This window comes from Myotis yumanensis, unplaced genomic scaffold (assembly GCF_028538775.1).
Source record: "Myotis yumanensis isolate MYYU_CA2020_CCGP unplaced genomic scaffold, mMyoYum1.0.hap1 SCAF_4, whole genome shotgun sequence".
Taxonomy (NCBI): domain Eukaryota; kingdom Metazoa; phylum Chordata; class Mammalia; order Chiroptera; family Vespertilionidae; genus Myotis; species Myotis yumanensis.
Window position 1 is genome coordinate 110,114,893 of NW_027223755.1, and position 18,774 is coordinate 110,133,666.

Below are 18,774 nucleotides of genomic sequence, written 5' to 3' on the forward strand. Positions count from 1 at the left end.
TCTCCTTGGCTTGCAGATGGCTGGTTCTCCCAGTGTCCTCACATGGTCACCCCTCAGTGTGCCTGTGTCCCAGTCTGCTCTCATAAGGATTAGGGCCCACCCAGATGACCTTATTTTACCTTAGTTGCCTGTTTATTGACTTATTTATTTATTTTTTAAAAACCCTCACCCAAGGATATTTTTCCATTGAATTTTAGAGTGGAAGAGAGAGGGAAAGACAGAGAGAAATACTGATGTGAGAGAAACACAGCGATTGGTTGCCTCCTGCACGTGCCCTGACCAGGCCCTGGGCTGGGGAGGAGCCTGCAACTGAGGTATTTGCCCTTGACCAGAATCGAACCCAGGACCCTTCTATCTGCAGGCTGATGCTCTGTCCACCGAGCCAAGCTGGAGAGGGCCTTGGCTGCCTCTTTGAAGGCCCTCTCTCCAAATGCGGTGCATTCCGAGGCACTGGAAGGGGTTTGGGTTTCTGCAGATGGATTTTTTTGGGGGGCGGGACGACGACACGTGGACACAATTCAGACCACAGCACGTCTCTTCCTCTTCAGTTTTTGGAAGAGTTTGAGAAGGATTCGTGTTAATTCTTCCTTAATTGTTTGGTAGAAATTCATCAGTGAAGCCATCTGTTCTGGGTTTTTCTTTGTTGGGAGGTTTTTGATTATTGATTCAATCTCCTTACTAGTTATAGGTCTGTTCAGATTTTCCATTTCTTCTGAGTCAGTTTTGATAAATTTTATTTTTTAATTTGTCTATTTCATCTAAGTTAATTTGTTGGCATACAATTATTCATGATAGTCTCTTATAATCCTTTTTATTTCTATAAAATTGGTAGTAATGTCTTCACTTCCATGTTTAATTTTATTAATTTGAGTCATCCCTCTTTTTTCTTCATCAATCTAGATAAAGATTCGTCCATTTTAATTTTTTCAAAGAACCGATTTCTAGTCTTACTGATTTTTAAATTGATTTTTCTATTCTTTCATATATTTCTGCTCTAATCTTTATTATTTTTGTTCTTTTGCTATTGTTGAGTTTAGTTTCTTTTGTCTAGTTTCTTAATGTGTACAGTTAGGCTACTGATTTGAGACATTTCTTTTTTAATGTCTGCATCTACAGCTATAAATTTCCCTCTTAGCACTGCTTATGCTTATCCCCTAAGTTTTGCTATTTATTGTTTTCATTTTCATTTATCTCAAGGTATTTTCTAATAAAAATTTTAATTTATTGATTTTGTAGTTATTAAACTCATACCTTACTTGGCCTTAGAGCTGCATAAGAACAGTCTTATATCTTGCTTCATGTTTGTGCATATTTAAGTTATCTATATATATGTAAAAGCCTAAGCGACCAGCCAACCATTCTACCATCCGACCGGTAGCTATGATGTACACTAACTACCAGGGGGGCAGACACTCAGTGCAGGAGCTGCTGAGCTGTGGTGATTTGGCAGCTGCAGTTCTCGGGTGACTCACCCGGAACCAGAGAGGAGGGAGCCCGATTCCGGGGTGCGTCATCCGAGAACCACCCTCTCGCAATGTGGGACCCTTCCAGGGATGTCGTAGAGCCGGTTTCGGCCTGATTCCCACAGGCTAGGCCGAGGGACCCCGGATTCGTGCACAGGGCCTCTAGTGTGATAATAAAAAAGCATTTAATCAGCAGTGGTGGTCTGAAAGTATCCCCCTCTAAATTCACTGTGTATGTGATTAGTTTAGTCCAAGGTACCTGTCGTTCACAGAATGGGGTAAAGCTTCAATGAACAGATGAATCTATAATCTGAAAGGCTCTGGATACACTATTCCTGGTGGTCCTTCCCTTTACTGAAGATCTGTGTCAAGAGGAGAGGTGGCTGTGAGCTGGAAGGTCCTCCAGCTTCTTTTCAGGGAATTGCTCTTTAATTCCATTTTGTTCCCTCTTCTAAACCCTCCCAATTTCTGCATTGTCATCTTCACAGCCCTCTCTGGCCAGTTTTTGGTGACCATCTGAATACCCCATTTCGTAGATTTGAAATAGTTCAGCACTTGGGGCCTGTGATGGGCATGAAGTAGCCAGTTGTTCTGGACAAGTTGCAGGTCCTGCCAGTTCTCTTGGTTCTGAGCATGTTCACATCTGCTGTGAAGAAAACTTGGGTTTCATAAGGTCTTTTTTTTTTGAGCTCAGGTCAAGTGTAGAAACCTTCATAATTACAAAGGTCAGTAGTCAAACCTTTTCATCATTGCTCAGAACTGATCAGCCTTTCAAACATATATGTCCCCCACCTTCCCACCCCGTCTCATTCATCCATCAGCAAGTCCTCAGTTATCCACTGTCACCTTGACAAACACAAATACATGCACACACACACTCATTGTTTTAAATTACTTTATGCGTTTGCTTCTCCGAACTAGAGAGATCATGCGTCAGGTGGACTGGAAGGTCTCCTGACGCTCAGTCTTGGCTATTTCCATCACTGACCCACTTCAGTAGAGGCTCAGAGCTCTTGATTCGACCCTTGTAGCGGTCCAGGAGATTGCTTCCTTAGGAGGCATGCACCCATTTGATCACGCGTGCTAACGCATGTGCCCTCTCCCACTGCAGGTTTTCAAGAACCCCTACGAGGTGGTGACTGTGCTGCTGATTCAGACACTGGGGGACTTGGCACCCTCTCTGCCCATGTGCCTGGGCTCCAGTGTGGAGCGGGCGGGGCCCGAGCTGGAGCTCCCCAAGCTGCTGGAGCTGTACGCTGCCACTGCCCACTTTGCCAAGGGGCTGGAGATGGCCCTGCAGCCCCACTCAGGTAAACACCCTCTCCCAGGCTCTGGCTTGTCTTTACTCACTTTTTTTTTTTTAAATATATTTTATTGATTTTTTACAGAGAGGAAGGGAGAGAGATAGAGAGTTAGAAACATCGATGAGAGAGAAACATCGATCAGCTGCCTCCTGCACATCTCCTACTGGGGATGTGCCCGCAACCCAGGTACATGCCCTTGACCGGAATCGAACCTGGGACCTTTCAATCTGCAGGCCGACGCTCTATCCACTGAGCCAAACCGGTTTTGGCGTCTTTACTCACTTTTGTTCAAGCTTCTGAGGCCTGGGTTGGTTTGCCTTTTTAGGCGACTGATTTTACAGCAATGGGAGGAGTCACTGTTTTTCTTCTCGACAGATATGAAACCCTTTTCCACGAAAGCAGTGCCATTATGGGAACAGTTGCTGCTTAATGCATTTACCCAGCAGCAGTGCTGCCGGTGCTCGGCACGCTTGGAGGCGATGGGCCTTTCTGAGGGTCTTAGGCGGTGAAAGAGGCAGGCAGACCTGGCCACCAGTTGACAGAGGTTCCTTTGGGAAGGCAGTGTCCTCTTCCTTTATTTACAACTTCTTTTTCTCAGTCCTCACCCAAGGACATGCTCACTGATTTTTAGAGAGGAAGGAAGAGGGAGAGGAAGGAGGAGGGAGAGAGAAAGAGAAACATTGACATGAGAGAGAAACATCGATCTGTTGCTTCCCACATGTGCCTCCCCTGGGATTGAACCTGCAACCCAGGAATGCGCCCTGACCGGGAATCAAGCCCTCAACCCCCTTGGTGTACGGATGACGCCCAACCAGCCGAGCCACCAGGCCGGGGCAGTGTCCTCTTCCTCTTAAATAATCATATCGCCTCAGGCAGTTCAGCCTAAAAGTTAGGTTTCAGAGGAGTTTTTTGCTGTGACAAGTTTTGAGCAGGGATGCTGTGTCAGGACTGAGGTGGCCGCCGGGAGAATGGGCATCCCCTGCTGCCACTGAGAGCAGAGCACTTCCTGTCTTCGTTCAGGCACGTGATGCTGAGGGTGCCGCGCAGCCCCAGCTGTTTCCATCTGTTCCTAAAGCACCATCAGCTTTTAGGTACCACAGACGTCTCGACGCATGCTTCTGTCAGATCAGGAAGTAGTTCCAGGAAGGGCTGCTTGTGCTGTGTGGCTACTGTGTCACCAGCTCAGCTTATTTAATAGTTATTCTTTAATTACACTGGCATATAATTGCCTTGGACATTCCAGGGAGCATGTTTATTGTTCAGGCTCCTGGTGATTCATAAGTGTTATTGGCACACTCACTGGTCAGGTCTTGGTTGTGGGAGAGGCACGGTGGCTGTGCAGCTTCCAGGGGACCAGGGGTGCCCTTCCAAGTGGCCGGAGAGGGTGTGGAGACCATGCGTCCTGCTGGAGCCGAGGGGCCATGGACAGTGTGCAGAGAGGAAGGGAGAGAGAGAGGAATGAGGAGAGAAGTGCTTTGGTAGTCAGCATAGTGGGTAAGATCGCTAATGGTTCCTAAAGCGAGTTTTAAAAAGGTATTTTTTTAAAAATGTAAAAGTCCTTTGGAAACATAAAAATAAAGAGGATAAAAAATGAGCTGTAACCTTATCGCTCGGAGAGAGCCTACAACATTCTGTATTGCCTTCCAGTAATTCAAATACAAATACACATTTTTCATAAATACATGTAAATACTTTATATGCACACACATGCATATGTGTATATATTTTTAAATATTTGTTGTATACAATTTTATATTCTCTTTTTTTGCTTAAGATAATGTAAGGAGCATTTTCTTATGTCATTAAATGTTTAATGGCCACTTTATAACTATGAGTTACTATAACTTTTTATTCATTCTTGGAACAGTTTGTGTCAAAAAGCAAGAAAGCACTTAAAGACTGATAGGGACACATCATAAAGGTACAGGCGCCAACCTGAAGGAGCAGCCACTGACCATAGTTGAAATTTGAACATTAAAATGAATAATGACAATAGTGGCTGAAAACACAATGAATGAAAAAGGATTCATGAGTTCATAGTGATATTAAAGAGTGAGAAAGAACCCTGGCTGGGTGGCTCAGGTGGTTAGAGCATCGTGCCATGCACCAAAAGGCTGTCGGTGCGATTCCCGGTCAGGGCACACACCTAGGTTGCAGTTCAGTCCCCAGTCGGTGCATGTGGGAGGCAACCGAAAGATGTTTCTCTCTACAGTGATGTTCCCTCTCTCCCTCTCTCCTCTCCTTCTTTCCCTCTCTCCCCTCTCCCTCCCCGCCCTCTCTTTCTCCCCCTCCTTAAAAATCAATAAAAACATATCCTCGGTGAGGATTTAAGTAAAAAAAAGAGAGAAAGGAAAAATCCATTTATGGTCAGTAATGATAAAGTCTATTCAGGCAAAGATTATCAATGGATGCCAAAGCCAGTGGGCAAATGGTCATCTTAGAAGTTGAATTGCTGTCATTTAAATTTTTAATACAGAAGTTTTACATTTTTATGTGTTGAAGATGGGCATTTCGGGAATCCCCGTGTGAGCACCTGTTCTGCAAAGCCCGGGAGAGGGCTCCCCTGCAGGGCCTCTGCATCATTCGAAAGTGTTCTTTTTTTTTTCTTTTTGACTTTAAATAATTTTTTGTTTTTCAGTTACAATATGAAGGGGTTCTTAACCACAATGGGTTGTTGGAGTTAGGAGGTGAGAGCTTTAATAGTGCTTTAGACAAACAATACACAGAGTTCAAATGTATCAAGATATTTGTGAATGCTGCAGCTCGAAGGGACAGTACAGGCTGGTGACGGTAGCTACCCTGAGAGGAAACAGGAGAGTCCCAGTCCCTGTCCCTGTTGTTTCCCAGGACTGATTTCTGACTGTGTTCACGATTGCCTCTCCCTTCTTATTCCCTAAAGACGAGCACAACCCGGTGAAAGTCATGGAGCTGGTGGGTGCTGTTTACGGTCCGTACAAACCCTACCAGCTCAGGTACGGCGAGATGGAAGCCCAGAACCTCCTCATCCAGATCAGTGCGGTGCCTCTGGTAATGTCCCCGCCTCCACTGGCCGCTTGGCTCATTCTCTTTTCCAGGCAAGGGTTGGGGATGGCATGCCCTGGAGAAGGTGTGAGGTGGCCTCAGGTGTGCACGGAGGTGGAACAGGTGTGCAAAGACTGGCCTTAAGGGCCATGTGGGCTCTTGGGAACCAAATGTAAGATAAGACCACAGATGTGCACTCCCAGTTTTCTACTTCAAATCTCCAGTAAGTTTAGCCAAATGGGAAGCTTCCATCTGGTGGGGATAAGTTGATTGTTTCCTCGTTAACATTTTTTTAATAATTCCTTGTTGTTGTTGTTTATCCTCCCCTGAGGTTATTTTTTCCACTGATTTTTAGAGAGAGTGGAAGGGAAGGGGAGAGACAAAGAGAGAGAAACATTGATATGAAAGACATATCGATTGGTTGCCTCCCACACACACCCTGACTGGGCTAGGGATCAAACCTGCAACTGAAGTTCGTGCCCTTGACCAGAATCAAACCCGAGACCCTTCAGTCTGAGGGCTGACACTCTAACCACTGAACAAACTGGCTAGGGCTTTTTTTTAATTAAAAAAAGAAGTTTTTATTTCAGAGAGAGGAAGGGAAAGAGAGAGAGAGAGAGAAAGAAACATCGATGATGAATCATTGACTGCCTCCTCCACGCCCCCTACTGGGGATTGAGACCACAACCTGGGCATGTGCCCTGACCGGGAATAGAATCATTGCCTCCTGGTTCATGGGTTGATTTAATTTTTTGGCCATCTTTTGTTTGAGGCAGATGAGCAAGGGGCGCATCAGCAGGCACTTAGAGACAGGGCTCTAGGGGCACTGGAGGGGAAGGAAGGTCGTGTCTCGGGCAGGTGTTAAGGTTGGTGTGAGGTGAGTTGACATTTAGGAATAGATCTCATGGTAGTTAAATCTGCCTCCTCACCACTGTCCCACTTTCCGGGGATGCACCAGGAGAGTGTTCTGCTTCAGTGACATGCTAGCCCATGAAGGAGGCGTTTGCTTTTCCCTGCATTCTTTTGGAAAGTCTGATACAGAAAATTTGAGTCCTAGCTTGAGAACAGGAGAAAAAGATGCCATGTTAATCACGTGAAAAGAGGGAAGGGATGAAAATGTAAGGATCATGTCAGGATTTGATTACACCTTTCTGCCAGGAGTTAATTTCTGTGATCTCTCTGGCCACTTAAACTGCTCTCCTCCACTTCAGGCTGGTGAAGAGCTATCCCAGTTGGGGTCTGCATTTTTATTTATTTTTTAATTCTTACTTGAGGGTATTTTTTCATTGATTTTTAGAAAGAGGGAAAGACAGAGAGAAATGTTGATGTGAGAGAAATATATCGATAGGTTGCCTCTTGCACGAGCCCAGACCAGGGCCCAGGGCCTGCAGCTGAGGTACATGCCCTTGATCGGAATCGAACCCAGGACCCTTCAGTCCGAAGGCTGATGCTCTATCCACTGAGCACCACTGGCCACGGGGACTGCATTTGTGATGTCCCTGCTGAGTGATGTCACCGTGGATGAGGAGGCTTGAAAGGCACCTGTCTCAGTGTTGTCTGTTTATTTGTTCTCAAGTCTGAGGTGGCTTGTGTTTGTCCGTATTTGCTGACCAGGAGCATGGAGAAGTCATTGACTGCGTGCAGGAGCTGAGCCACTCTGTGAGCAAGCTCTTCGGCCTGGCATCCGCAGCGGTTGACAGATGTATCCGATTCACCAACGGCCTGGGGACCTGCGGCCTGCTGACAGCCCTGAAATCCCTCTTTGCCAAGTAAGGCTGGGCAGAGGGGGCAGGGCCGCCACATGGGAGGGCAGTGTCTGCCCCAGTAAATGCATGTGTCCCATACGCCTGCTTTGAACCCTGGGGGAGCACGCACCCCAGAGCGCAAGGGGTGCTCCGCAGGATGCTTTTTAGAGAGACATTCCAGCAGCCTGAATGTCCGTTAAGTTGGGCAGTGGCTCCATGAGATACGGTGTATTCACACAGGGACCTCTATGCAGCACTTAAGGTATGAATTCTGTCTACACGCACCAACATGGATAGAGCTCAAAAAGATTGTTGGAATAAAAACCAGTTGTAGAAAAATATATAAAGTCTCTTACTTTACGTAAAAGGAACATACACAATCTAGGGCAGTGGTTCTCAACCTTCCTAATGCTGCGACCATTTAATACAGTTCCTCATGTTGTGGTGACCCCCAATTTCATTGTTACCAATTGAACATAATTAAAGCATAGTGATTAATCATAAAAACAGTATGTAATTATATATGTGTTTTCCGATGGTCTTAGGTGACCCCTGTGAAAGGGTCGTTCAACCCCTAAAGGGGTCACGACCCACAGGTTGAGAACTGCTGATCTAGGGTGTATTTTCTGTATTGGGATTTGGAAAACCTTTTCTGCAAAAGGCCAGATGGTAAGAATTTTTGGCTTTTGGGCCTTCCAGTCAATGGAGACCTTTGTGGCACCTGCCTTACTATCCTAGGAGCAGAGGTAGATGACACATAAATGAATGGGTGTAGCTGTATTCTACTACAACTTCATGTGCAAAAACCAGTGTCATCTTCTGTTCTGGATCTTTTTAAAAAAAAAAAATATTTTTATTGATTTCAGAGAGGAAGGGAGAGAGAGAGAAAGATAGAAACATCAATGATGAGAGAATCATCGATTGACTGCCTCCTGCACGCCCCACACTGGGGATCAAGCCTGCAACCTGGGCGTGTGCCCTTGACCAGAATTGAACCTGGGACCAGTCAGTCTGCAGGTCGATGCTCTACCCACTGAGCCAAACCAGCCAGGGCTGGATCTTTTAAAAATACTTTAAAAAGCATTATGTTTCTGTGAAGTCGGGGTTGGCAAACTCCAGCTCATGAGCCAAATCTGGCCTGCCACCTGTTTTTGTAAATAAAGTTTTATGGGACACAACCATCTCTTTCACTTACCTATGGTCTGTGACTGCTTCCTACTGTGAAGGTAGAGTTGAGTAGTTAGGATAGAGACTTGTGACTCTCAAACCCTAAAAGATCTGGACCTTAACAGAAAGTTTGCTGAGCCCTTATGTGGAAGGTTAGACAACAAACTCAAAAGACTGGTTATCTTTGGAGAGATGGGGAAGGACTAGGGTGGTGGCCATACTGGATTTAGTTTTATTTCTTAGTTTCTGTTTAAGAAGGAGCATACATACATTCACATGTTTCTTAGGTAATTAAAAATAAATAATAAAAAATATGTAAGCATTATGCTGAGTGGAAGAAGCCAGCCACAAAGGCCCACGTTACACGATTCCATCCACATGAAATGTCCAAACAGGCAAACGTAGAGAGACAGAAAGACCAGTGGGTGCCTCGGGCTGGGGGAGGACCATTTGGGAGAGATGGGGGATGATTGCTAAAGGGTAAGGGGTGTCTTTGGGGCAGTGAACATGTTCTGAAGTTGATTGTGGTGATGGCTGCATTAAAAAGCGGTAAATTGCGCTCTTTAAGTGGGTGTATGTGCAGTAGGTGAGTCATATCACAATAAAGATGTGGAAGGGAAGAAAGAAGGGGAAACTAAAATCAAGCCAAGTTAGAAAGAAGAAAGGGAAGGAAGCAGGGTCAGGTTGGATTCTCTGCCAGTCCCTGAGGGAGGGCCCTTGGTGAGAAGGCAGCCTCTGGCTTGGAGACAAGTGCATTCTTGGGCTCTCCAGGAGGCCTGCCTCTGTGGCCTGCTCTGGAATCCAGTCACCTTCAGTCTCAAGTAATTCCTTTTATTGGACTGAATGGTGTTTGATGTTGAAAGTTTAGGGAGCTCTTGTCATTCCAGAAATACTGAGCACGCCCCGGGAGCTCTGAGGGTCCTTGGGCCCTGTGCTCCCTGTCACCCCGGGCCGTCAGCACTCCGAGGGCGGCTCACAGCATCGGCCTCCGTCCTGTCAAGGACGTGTGCTGCTCACAGATGGATGTGCGACCAGAGGGGTCCAGGGGTGCTCCTGTAGGAAGAGAAGCATCGGCGACAAGCTTAATCAAGTAGAATTTGACCTCTTCTCTGCCACCAACTGGGGTTTGGTGGATGGAAAGAATTTGAGATCTCTAAATTTTATTGTAAAACAAAAGCAACGCCTTTAAAATAATTTTTAAAAAAGAAAAGGTATAAAAATGGAAAGCCTTCCTTTTTTCCGTTCTTCTGACTCTCAGGCCTTCTCGTTAGGACTGACCAGCTGTGGACCTTTCGCTCTTAGTCGTCTGTTCCCTCCAGACTTTCAGTGTGTTTTGCTTCTCAGCCGTGAATGACGAGGCGCTGAGCTGATTCAGGCCAGTCCTCCTTCGTGCCCTGCTTCTCCCGGCTCTTGTCAGGGACAGTTTTACTTTTTTTCTTTTTTAAATATATTTTATTGATTTTTTACAGAGAGGAAGGGAGAGGGATAGAGAGTTAGAAACATCGATGAGAGAGAAACATCTATCAGCTGCCTCCTGCACACTCTCCACTGGGTATGTGCCCGCAACCAAGGTACATGCCCTTGACTGGAATCGAACCCGGGACCCTTGAGTCTGCAGGCCGATGCTCTATCCACTGAGCCAAACCGGCTAGGGCCAGTTTTACTTTTTTTTTTAGGATAAGTAATTTCACATATTACTTGGGTTCTTTTTTTTATTGATTAAGGTTTTACATATGTGTCCTTATTCCCCCATTGCCCCCCATTCCCCACTCATGCCCTCCCCCCTCCCCCCGTTGTCTGTGTCCATTGGTTAGGTTTATATGCATGCATACAAGTCCTTTGGTTGATCTCGCCCCCTTACCCACACCCTCCCCTACCTTCCCTCTGAGGTTTGATGGTCTGATCGATGCTTCTCTGTCTCTGGATCTGTTTTTGTTCAACATTTTTACTTTTAGTTTATTATTGGTTATTTTGACTACTTTATTTAAAAATAATAACACATCTGTGTTAGAGCTTCAAATGGAAACCGGTCGCTTGCTCTTAGAAGGAGAGATTATGAAGCTGCTAAGACAGCTGATGTTATAAAGTCGGGGACACAGGGTGACGCTGACTTGTGCAGGGTTCGAGGGGGACAATGTTCAGTAGAGGGCAGGGTATGGAGGGCAGAGCAGGAGGAGATTGGCCTAATTTGAACCAGGGTGATGCTGCAGAATTTAGCAGCTGATACGGTGTCAGAGAATTCGGAGTTTACAGCTGTGATGGAAGCGTGGGCTCTGGGGTTGGGGTCCCCTGGGCTCAGATCCTGGCTCTGACACTTACTGGTCGGGACCTTGGGTGGGTAAGCGCACCTCTGGGAGTCTGGGAGTCTCCTCTGAGGGGGTGATAACATCCCCTTTCCTAGTTGTGGCCATTAGGGAAAGCGCGTCATTGGAGCCCTAAGCAAGGCTCCATGGCAGAGGAAATGCTGATTGTGAGAGCATGGGAGGGTGGGGACAGAGGTGATGCACACTGGTCTGCTCACCACCCCCAGGACTCTGTCCTCCGAGCATCTGCAGAGCACGCCTGTTGGATGTGTATTCTTCGGCGTGTTTGTCAGCCGCAGGGTGGTGACACAGTTGTCTGCCTCCTACAGCTGAAGCCCGGTTCCTCAGCAGTCCTTTGCTATGTTGTCCTGGAGGCCTTCCCCTCCCAGGGGCTGCTTTCCCAAGAAAGCTGTCACTGTCTTGGTGGTAAGGGAAGGTGCTGTCAAGATTGGGGTTTTGGGGCTCTCCACGGTAACGGGGAGGCCATGGACAGGAGCAGCTGTGGCCGCTGTGGGCGGGCTGGCGGAAGCGGTTTCTGCTGCTGGGCTCCTGGAATGGCCTTTCTTTCCAGCACATGGACGTGCTCCTCGGGTTGGGCCGGGCCATTGCCTCCACTCTTCTCACTGTGAGAGTGCAGCCTGCGGTCTGGGAAGCAAGAGAGGCACGACTTCCTATGATGCCACAGGTGCCATAGGTTTTCCAGGAGCCTCTTGGCTCCCAGAGAGCACAACCCCCAGCTGTGTGCTCAGCACACTCCCGAGGCCGTGCACTCATCTGTGCGTGTGCTAACAACTGTCCCTTAAAATCGACACCCCACAGCGTGCGTGTCATACTTGTCAGAAAACGCCTGTGCGTACTGACTCATTTATTTTAGCATGATGTCAATCCAAGGCAATTCAGAAGGCGTCACTAAGTCCATTTTTAAAAACTTCCAACAAAACACTTTGCCGTAAATTTTGAAATTCTTTAAAAAATTTATGAATTGATTGGGGTGACATTGGTTAATAAGATTATATAGGTTTCAAGTGTACATTTCTATGACACATCATCTGTATATTGCATGGTGTGTTCACACAGTCAAGTCTCGTTCTGTCACCATATATTTGCCATCGAAGTAACTTCATTAAGTCAGTAATTAAATTTTAGTAGTTTGCTTTCTCGTCAGGTGTATTTTGGAACTATAAAAGCATGAGGAAATTAAGGTATCATGAAATTTCTTTAAAATACTTTATGACCTTAATACTACCAGTTTACTTTTAGTTCTTTTAACTTAATTATTGTTTAGAATAAAGTTCTCTAAATCTGTATTTATTTTGGGAGGAGGTACTTTGTGATAACAGCCTTAGATGACATAATAGAGAACAGCAGATACTATAACGCGAAGCCCAGGGTTGGGGAGGCTGAAGGTCTGGGGCCGTCATGAAGCTGCTGTGGCCCTGACAAATGAGATGGCCAGAGCAGACGGCCGTCGGCAGAGGCCCTAGAGGCCCCTGTGGGTGAGGAGTAAATCTGTTTGAAACAGGTTCAGAAACATGTAGGTACTTGCCCAGGCCTATAGTCAAGTCTTCATTCAGGGCTTATTTCTGATGTCTCCTTTATTTTATTTTTTAAAATATATTTTTATTGCTTTCAGAGAGAAAGGAAGAAGGGGAGAGAAAAACATCAATGATGAGAGAGAATCATTGATTGGTTGCCTCCTGCACATCCCCCAGGATAGAGCCCACAACCCAGGCATGTACCCTGACGGGAATCGAACCATTACCTCCTGGTTCATAAGTCGATGCTCAACCACTGAGCCACGCTGGCCGGGCTGGTGTCTCCTTTGTGCCAGCTCTGTGCTATTCCTGGGGATACGATCATGAGCTACAGTGGGACAGTCCCTGTTCTCTTAGAGCTTCTAGTCTAACAGTAACAAGAAACATGGAGCACAGAGTTTAAATAAGCGGCTGGGTTTTACTTAGATGCTGAGAAGGAAGTATGCAGTGTGCAGTGGGAGCAGGCAGCACTGTCTCTGAGGAAGGGGATTTCAACTTTGAATCCGGTGTAATTTGTGCCATTGAAGTCGGGCTCTTCCTGTCTTGGAGTTGGCCATTTAGTCCAAATTTGGGAGGTTAGAATGCAGCAAAAGTACCCTGGGCATCAGGGAACTGCCTTATAGCATCCTAGGTAACAGTCGGGTATTGTAGTGGGTCCATGAGGTTTAAAACAGTTCTCTGAGCCAGTTTCCAAAGAATGCGTCTGTTAGGACAAGGGAGTAATTTGCCTGCATTGTTTTCTACCTGGCGGGTCTCCAGAGTCGTGGTCTTCAGGGCTGTCCCCTCCCCTCCCTGAGCAGCTGTTAAAGCTGCTGCCAGGTGAGAAGACCTCTGGGTGTCAGGGTTATGAGCTGTCTCGCCTTGGGAAGGAGCCTCTGAAGGCGCTCTCACGGTCATTAGCACTGGTCCAGACTGTGATCCAGGAGTCTGTAGGTCTGAGGAGTTTATGACCACAGCCCTGTCCCTTTTCCTTTCCTCACAGGTATGTGTCTGACTTCACCAGCACTCTCCACTCGATCCGCAAGAAGTGCAAGCTGGATGACATTCCTCCCAGCTCCCTTTTCCAAGAAGATTGGACGGCCTTTCAGAACTCCATTAGGTGACGTGGGGTTGCAGTTCGAGCACGTGCCTCATGTGGGCTGCACCGACATGCGCAGTCTAACATATAAAATGACAAGTGTGTTCTTAAGGGATCGTTCTTTTCTCTTCTACTGCATTTCTTTTAAAGCAAATACAGTGGGGCCTTGACTTACGAGTTTAATTCGTTCCGAGACCGAGCTCGTTAAGGAGCTCGTTAACTCAAATTACTCTATCAACTCAATGCAAAAAATCGGCCGAGAGACAGCTGGTATCTCAAAAAACTCGTTAGTCGGGACACTCGTAAGTCAAGGCCCCACTGTACTCTAGACTCTAAAAACAAGTCCATGAATAAAAACCCAACCAAACTAGACAAACACCAAAAAGACTCCTCTTGCTTTAAAAATATTTTTATAAGTTCTTTATAAACTCCTCATCTCTTATGATGACTTACATGTGTACATTTGGTTTAAGATTTTCTCCCCCTTAGCCTATAGTTCTTAGAGACCTGAAAGAGCTTAGAGCTGACGCTGTGGCAGAGGCCTCGCAGCCGGCTCCTGTTGCTGGGTCTGGGCGCCATGGTGCCAGATGACGGGCAGTGGGGCAGTGCTGCCTGGTTGCATTGGCCCCGAAGGGTCCCTCCCAAGCGGTCGTGGCAGCCAGCTCCTGAGACAGCCGGTGTGGCCTGTGGGGCAGTGGGTAGACACCTGTTGCCCCAGCGGCCTGATCAGTTTGGCCATTGATACGTCCAGCCAGAGAGTATAGATGGCTGGCCTGTGGACATGTTTGGTTTGATCACAGCATTACAGAATGTATTGGATTAGTTGCTAACATTTAAATGAAAAACCTGATTGAACATAACCTAGATTTCTCACAGCATTAGAAATTGGAACCTCTGGAAGCACCAGGCCCACATTGTCCCAAGACAGGACCCACGGGGGTTGGCAGCCGCAGTCCCCGTGAGACCGGCCGTACGTTCTCTGCTGTGCTATGGTGCTGCCATTGCCAGAGGCTTGCTAGCTATACCGTTAGGCTGAGATAAAAAGCAATCTAGAAATTGCTTTGCCTTAAAATCATTCTTCTTGGATATACATTCTGAAAAGAGAAGCTGCTCTTTCCCACTTGCATTTCTTGCCTGACCTGTGGCCGAGTTGGTGTGTGCAAGGTGCCGGGACACGTGGTTTCGTGCAGTCGCCCACTGAGCAGCTCCAGGCCTCCCTCAGTCACTGGATACAGGACCTCCCAGCACCACTTGGATTATCCCCTCATGGGCTCCGACTAGACTTGACGTTTTTTATGAGATTTAGTGCCCTAGATGCTCCTGTACACCTGTCATCTGTGTGGCCGGGAATGCCAGAAAGTGTTGTGTACAGGTTGTACCTGAGGCAAGTGGAGTCGTTCACTTTCTCAGAAACCCTTCTTATGATGGAATGCCTAGATAGCCTGGTGATGACAGGCACTTTTAGAGAAAGTTAAAAGTTAACTAGACTTAAGATGTTTTTAATCCTTGGATTTGTCCTGCATTATAGTTTGGTGTTGAAGGACCCAGGAGCCTAGCATAAAATTACTTGCAAATTAAGATTGTTAAGTACAGATCTGATGATCATTCGGGCTTATCTCTGAGAAACAAGTGGATTACTCTCCATCTGCCTTTCATGTGATCAGAGAGAGAATTTTCTAGTATCAAGACAGTTTTCTATGCCTGACAAATGGCAGGCATCTAACAAACATTAAATAGTGAACTGTGGATTTTAAATTTTAGATACACAGTATTTTCAGTCCATTTTCTCAAGGACAAAGCCCCAAAGCACCTGAGTAGTTGAAAATGTAAAGTTATTTGAGATCATATTGCATAGAACTGTGACTCTTAGCAGAGAGGCCTGTGACGTGAGGATATTAGAAGAGGCTGTCATTTACCTTTTATGTTAATCACCAACTAATGCAGCTTTCAGGTAGGCTGTCAAATGGTTAACTTGCTTTCCCAGAACCCAGCATTCCACCAAAGGAGTGAATAGTTAGGATTGTTATGAATGAGACAGTGTTTGTGCTGTAAATGTTGGCATTCCAGATACTTGAACTTCAAGTGCTTTCTGTTTTGTGTAGGATAATAGCCACCTGCGGAGAGCTCTTGAGGCAATGTGGGGACTTCGAGCAGCAGCTGGCAAACAGGTAGGCGAGAGCTGGGGTGAAACCCTGGGTTCTTTCTGGGAAGAACTTGACACAGCATACAGCACACAGTACACAGCAGCGGCAGCTTTTGGTCAGATCTGAAGCCACAGAGTTCAAGGACTGTGTGTACCCAGATACAAGGTGTCATTGTTGTCATCATGAAACATTTATTGAGCACCCAGAAAGGCCAAGGCTCTGACCTACTTGGCAATGGTCGCATAATTTTGATTTAATTTGGAATTCTCAGCATATTATGAGGAATGGGCTGGGTTCCACTGCTTGTTTGTAAGTCAGTTATTGGGACTGACCATGAATTTACCCATAGAAATGGTGTTTATAAGTGGTGGGGAGCCCCCGGGTCAGCTACCAAATCAGGATTCAGCCAGCCAGCCTGCCTCTGGGTGCTGCAGCAGGATTCTGTGCTGCCCAAGGGGGTGCATCTCCATGGAGGGTTGGTTTCTGGGGTTGGCCTAGGAGAAGTCCCTTTGCCCTCTCTCTGTTCTGACACTTGCCAGGGCCTTATGTCGCCCCAGTACTGTTCAGGCTGATTCTCCCCACATGTGCTCCATAGAATTTGGCACAGATAATAACTTTGTAGGTAAAAGAAGTTACTTACAGAAATACTGTGTCTGAGGTGATACAACTGTGAGGCAGTGGTTTGAATTGGACGTCAGCTGAGCCATCCAGAGTGCGTGACGGACGGTCACTCTTGCGCTGCCTGTTCTCACGGACTCGTGTCTGCCCTTGGACTCCTCTCTCCACATCAGAACACGCACTTTCCTTAATCTTTTTTAATCCTCACCTGAGGAGATTATATGTATACATGTATATTTAAATATGTTTTTATTGCCCAAGGGAGAGAATCACTGATGGCTGCCTCCTGCACGCCCCCTACTGGAAATTGAATCCACAACCTCTTGGTGTACAGGAAGATGCTCCAACCAACTGAGCCACTCAGCCAAGCTCCTCAATTTTTAATGAAGGTGAATAGTACATTCTACAGGGTAGGGAAGGTTCTGGTTAGGAAGATGATGGGGCCATGATAGATAAAGGATGAGCTTGAGGGCTTGAAAGCCTGACTCGAGCTTTGGTGTGAGAGAGAGGAGAACAGACTGGGTGTGCCCAGGGGGCCTCTCTGAGAGCTGGCATCATTTTGGAAGCCCGGAGCCTGGAAAGGGAAGAGAGCGACAGTTACCACCTGTGCTCCCGTCAGGGAGGCCGTGCGTGGGCAGCGCCCACACAGCTTACCTTCCCTCCCCGCCAGTCTCACCCGAAGAACCCAGACTCGGAGCAAGGACCCTCCCCTGGAAGCACCCTGGTTACGCCAGGGGAGGAATGGCAGTGGCTCTCTGTCTAGAGGCCGCTTCCTTGCAGGAGGGGGTCTTTTTGTGATTTATGGGTTGGGACAGCAGGACCAAGTTGGGTGTCAAGTGAGGGATTTCCCTCTCTTTAAAAATATTTTATTTTTCAACTCCAGTTTATAGTCAATATTGCTTTGTATTGGTTTCAGGTGTACAGCGTAGTGGTTAGACAATCACATACTTTACAAAGTCTTCCCCCTGATACTTCCTGTCCCCACTGGCACCATGCATAGTGATGACAATACTATTGACTATATTTCCTATCCTGTGCTTCACATCCCATGACTGATCTGTAACTACCGATCTGTACTTCTTAGTCCCTTCACCTCTATCACCCAGCCCCCCAAATCCTCTCCCTTTGTGAGTTTGCTCACTGTATCTGTGAGCCTGTTTCTGTTTTGTTTATTTTCTTCTTTAGATTCCACGTATGAGTGAAATCATATGGTATTTGTCTTTGTCTCTGTGACTGATTTCACTTAGCATAATGCCTTCTAGGTCCATCCATGTTGCAAATGGTAAGATTTCATCTTTTTAATGGCTGAGTAATATTTCATTGTATACATGTACCACAATTTTTTTTTTCTACTCGTCTCTTGGTGGGCACTTGGGTGGCTTCCATATCCTCTGAGGGTTTCTGTGACGCAGGGCAGCACAGGCCCGCCTGCCCCTGCATGGTGCCCACCGCTGCTTTTGAGCAGTGGTGTTTTCACCAGGGGCAGGTTTTAGTGGGGTAGTTTCGTGAGACAATAGGGTTTGGGGAATCTAATCTAAACTTTCAAGTTGCCATGACTGAGGGATGGGAAACAAATTTTCATGAAAAGGAAGCGAACCGAGGAAGTAGATGGAACTGAAATGTGAGTCCTACATGGGCCCATGTTTGCCTCCCCCGTTAACCTCTGAGCTTAAGGGCAATGACTGTGTTCAATCATAGTCCCAAGACGTATCTCAGAGGCACTGCAGTTAGGAGGGAGCTTTTCTCTGATGAATGAGGAAGTCCAGTGTCATTTCATGTGGTTGAGCTCACAGTACTAGTAAATACACAGGCCAGGGAACCAGACTCTAATGGAGATTGCCTAGTGTCTGGGGACGAAGAGGCCAGGCAGGGTGCCCTTAGTTCCTGGGGCTTGGAGCGATATTATTTGAGCATTTTTAAAACTAGGCTTGGTTTTTATTGTAGAGCACACGATTCTGATGTTTTAAGCTGTAACCTCTAGTCCTTGAAACATTCCCACCGCGTCTGCTGCTCTTCACCCTGGGTGGCGGGCGAGGCCAGCTCCCCGCTGCCAGTCCTGCGGAGGGCGAGGCACGCCGCCTCCACCTCCTGTCACCACGCGGGGCCCACCTGGCATTCGGGAGGTAATTACTGAGCACCTGCCATGTGCGGGGGGGGGAGGGGACCGTGCGAGGTGCTAGGCACTCCGAGCTGAAGCACAGCCTCACCTTCTAGAGCAGTGGTTCTCAGCCTTGGCTGCACATTAGAATCACCTGGGAATCTTTTTAAAATCCTGATTTCTGGGCCTCATCCTCCGGAAATTCTGTTTCTTTATTATGGGGTGGGGCCACAACATTAGCAACAAAGAAACAGAATTTCTGGAGGATGAGGCCCAGAAATCAAGATTTTAAAAAGAT

The 18,774-nt window shown here is 46.8% G+C and overlaps 1 protein-coding gene and 2 non-coding genes across 3 annotated transcripts in view; 1 reads left to right on the plus strand and 2 right to left on the minus strand.

Annotated features, from left to right (window-relative positions):
* Nucleotides 1-18,774, plus strand: part of COG7 (component of oligomeric golgi complex 7) — a 63,471-nt gene that overhangs the window by 30,243 nt on the left and 14,454 nt on the right. Inside the window, exons 7-11 of the mRNA XM_070413679.1 lie at nucleotides 2,575-2,773; nucleotides 5,667-5,794; nucleotides 7,403-7,557; nucleotides 13,521-13,637; nucleotides 15,719-15,784. Of these exons, the coding sequence (XP_070269780.1) occupies nucleotides 2,575-2,773; nucleotides 5,667-5,794; nucleotides 7,403-7,557; nucleotides 13,521-13,637; nucleotides 15,719-15,784 (665 nt within the window). The remainder of the gene's footprint in view (nucleotides 1-2,574; nucleotides 2,774-5,666; nucleotides 5,795-7,402; nucleotides 7,558-13,520; nucleotides 13,638-15,718; nucleotides 15,785-18,774) is intronic.
* On the minus strand, nucleotides 2,149-2,218 carry LOC139009668 (small nucleolar RNA U2-30). The gene has a single exon (XR_011471387.1). It is a non-coding gene; the product is annotated as a small nucleolar RNA U2-30 (small nucleolar RNA).
* Nucleotides 2,373-2,452, minus strand: LOC139009669 (small nucleolar RNA U2-19). The gene has a single exon (XR_011471388.1). It is a non-coding gene; the product is annotated as a small nucleolar RNA U2-19 (small nucleolar RNA).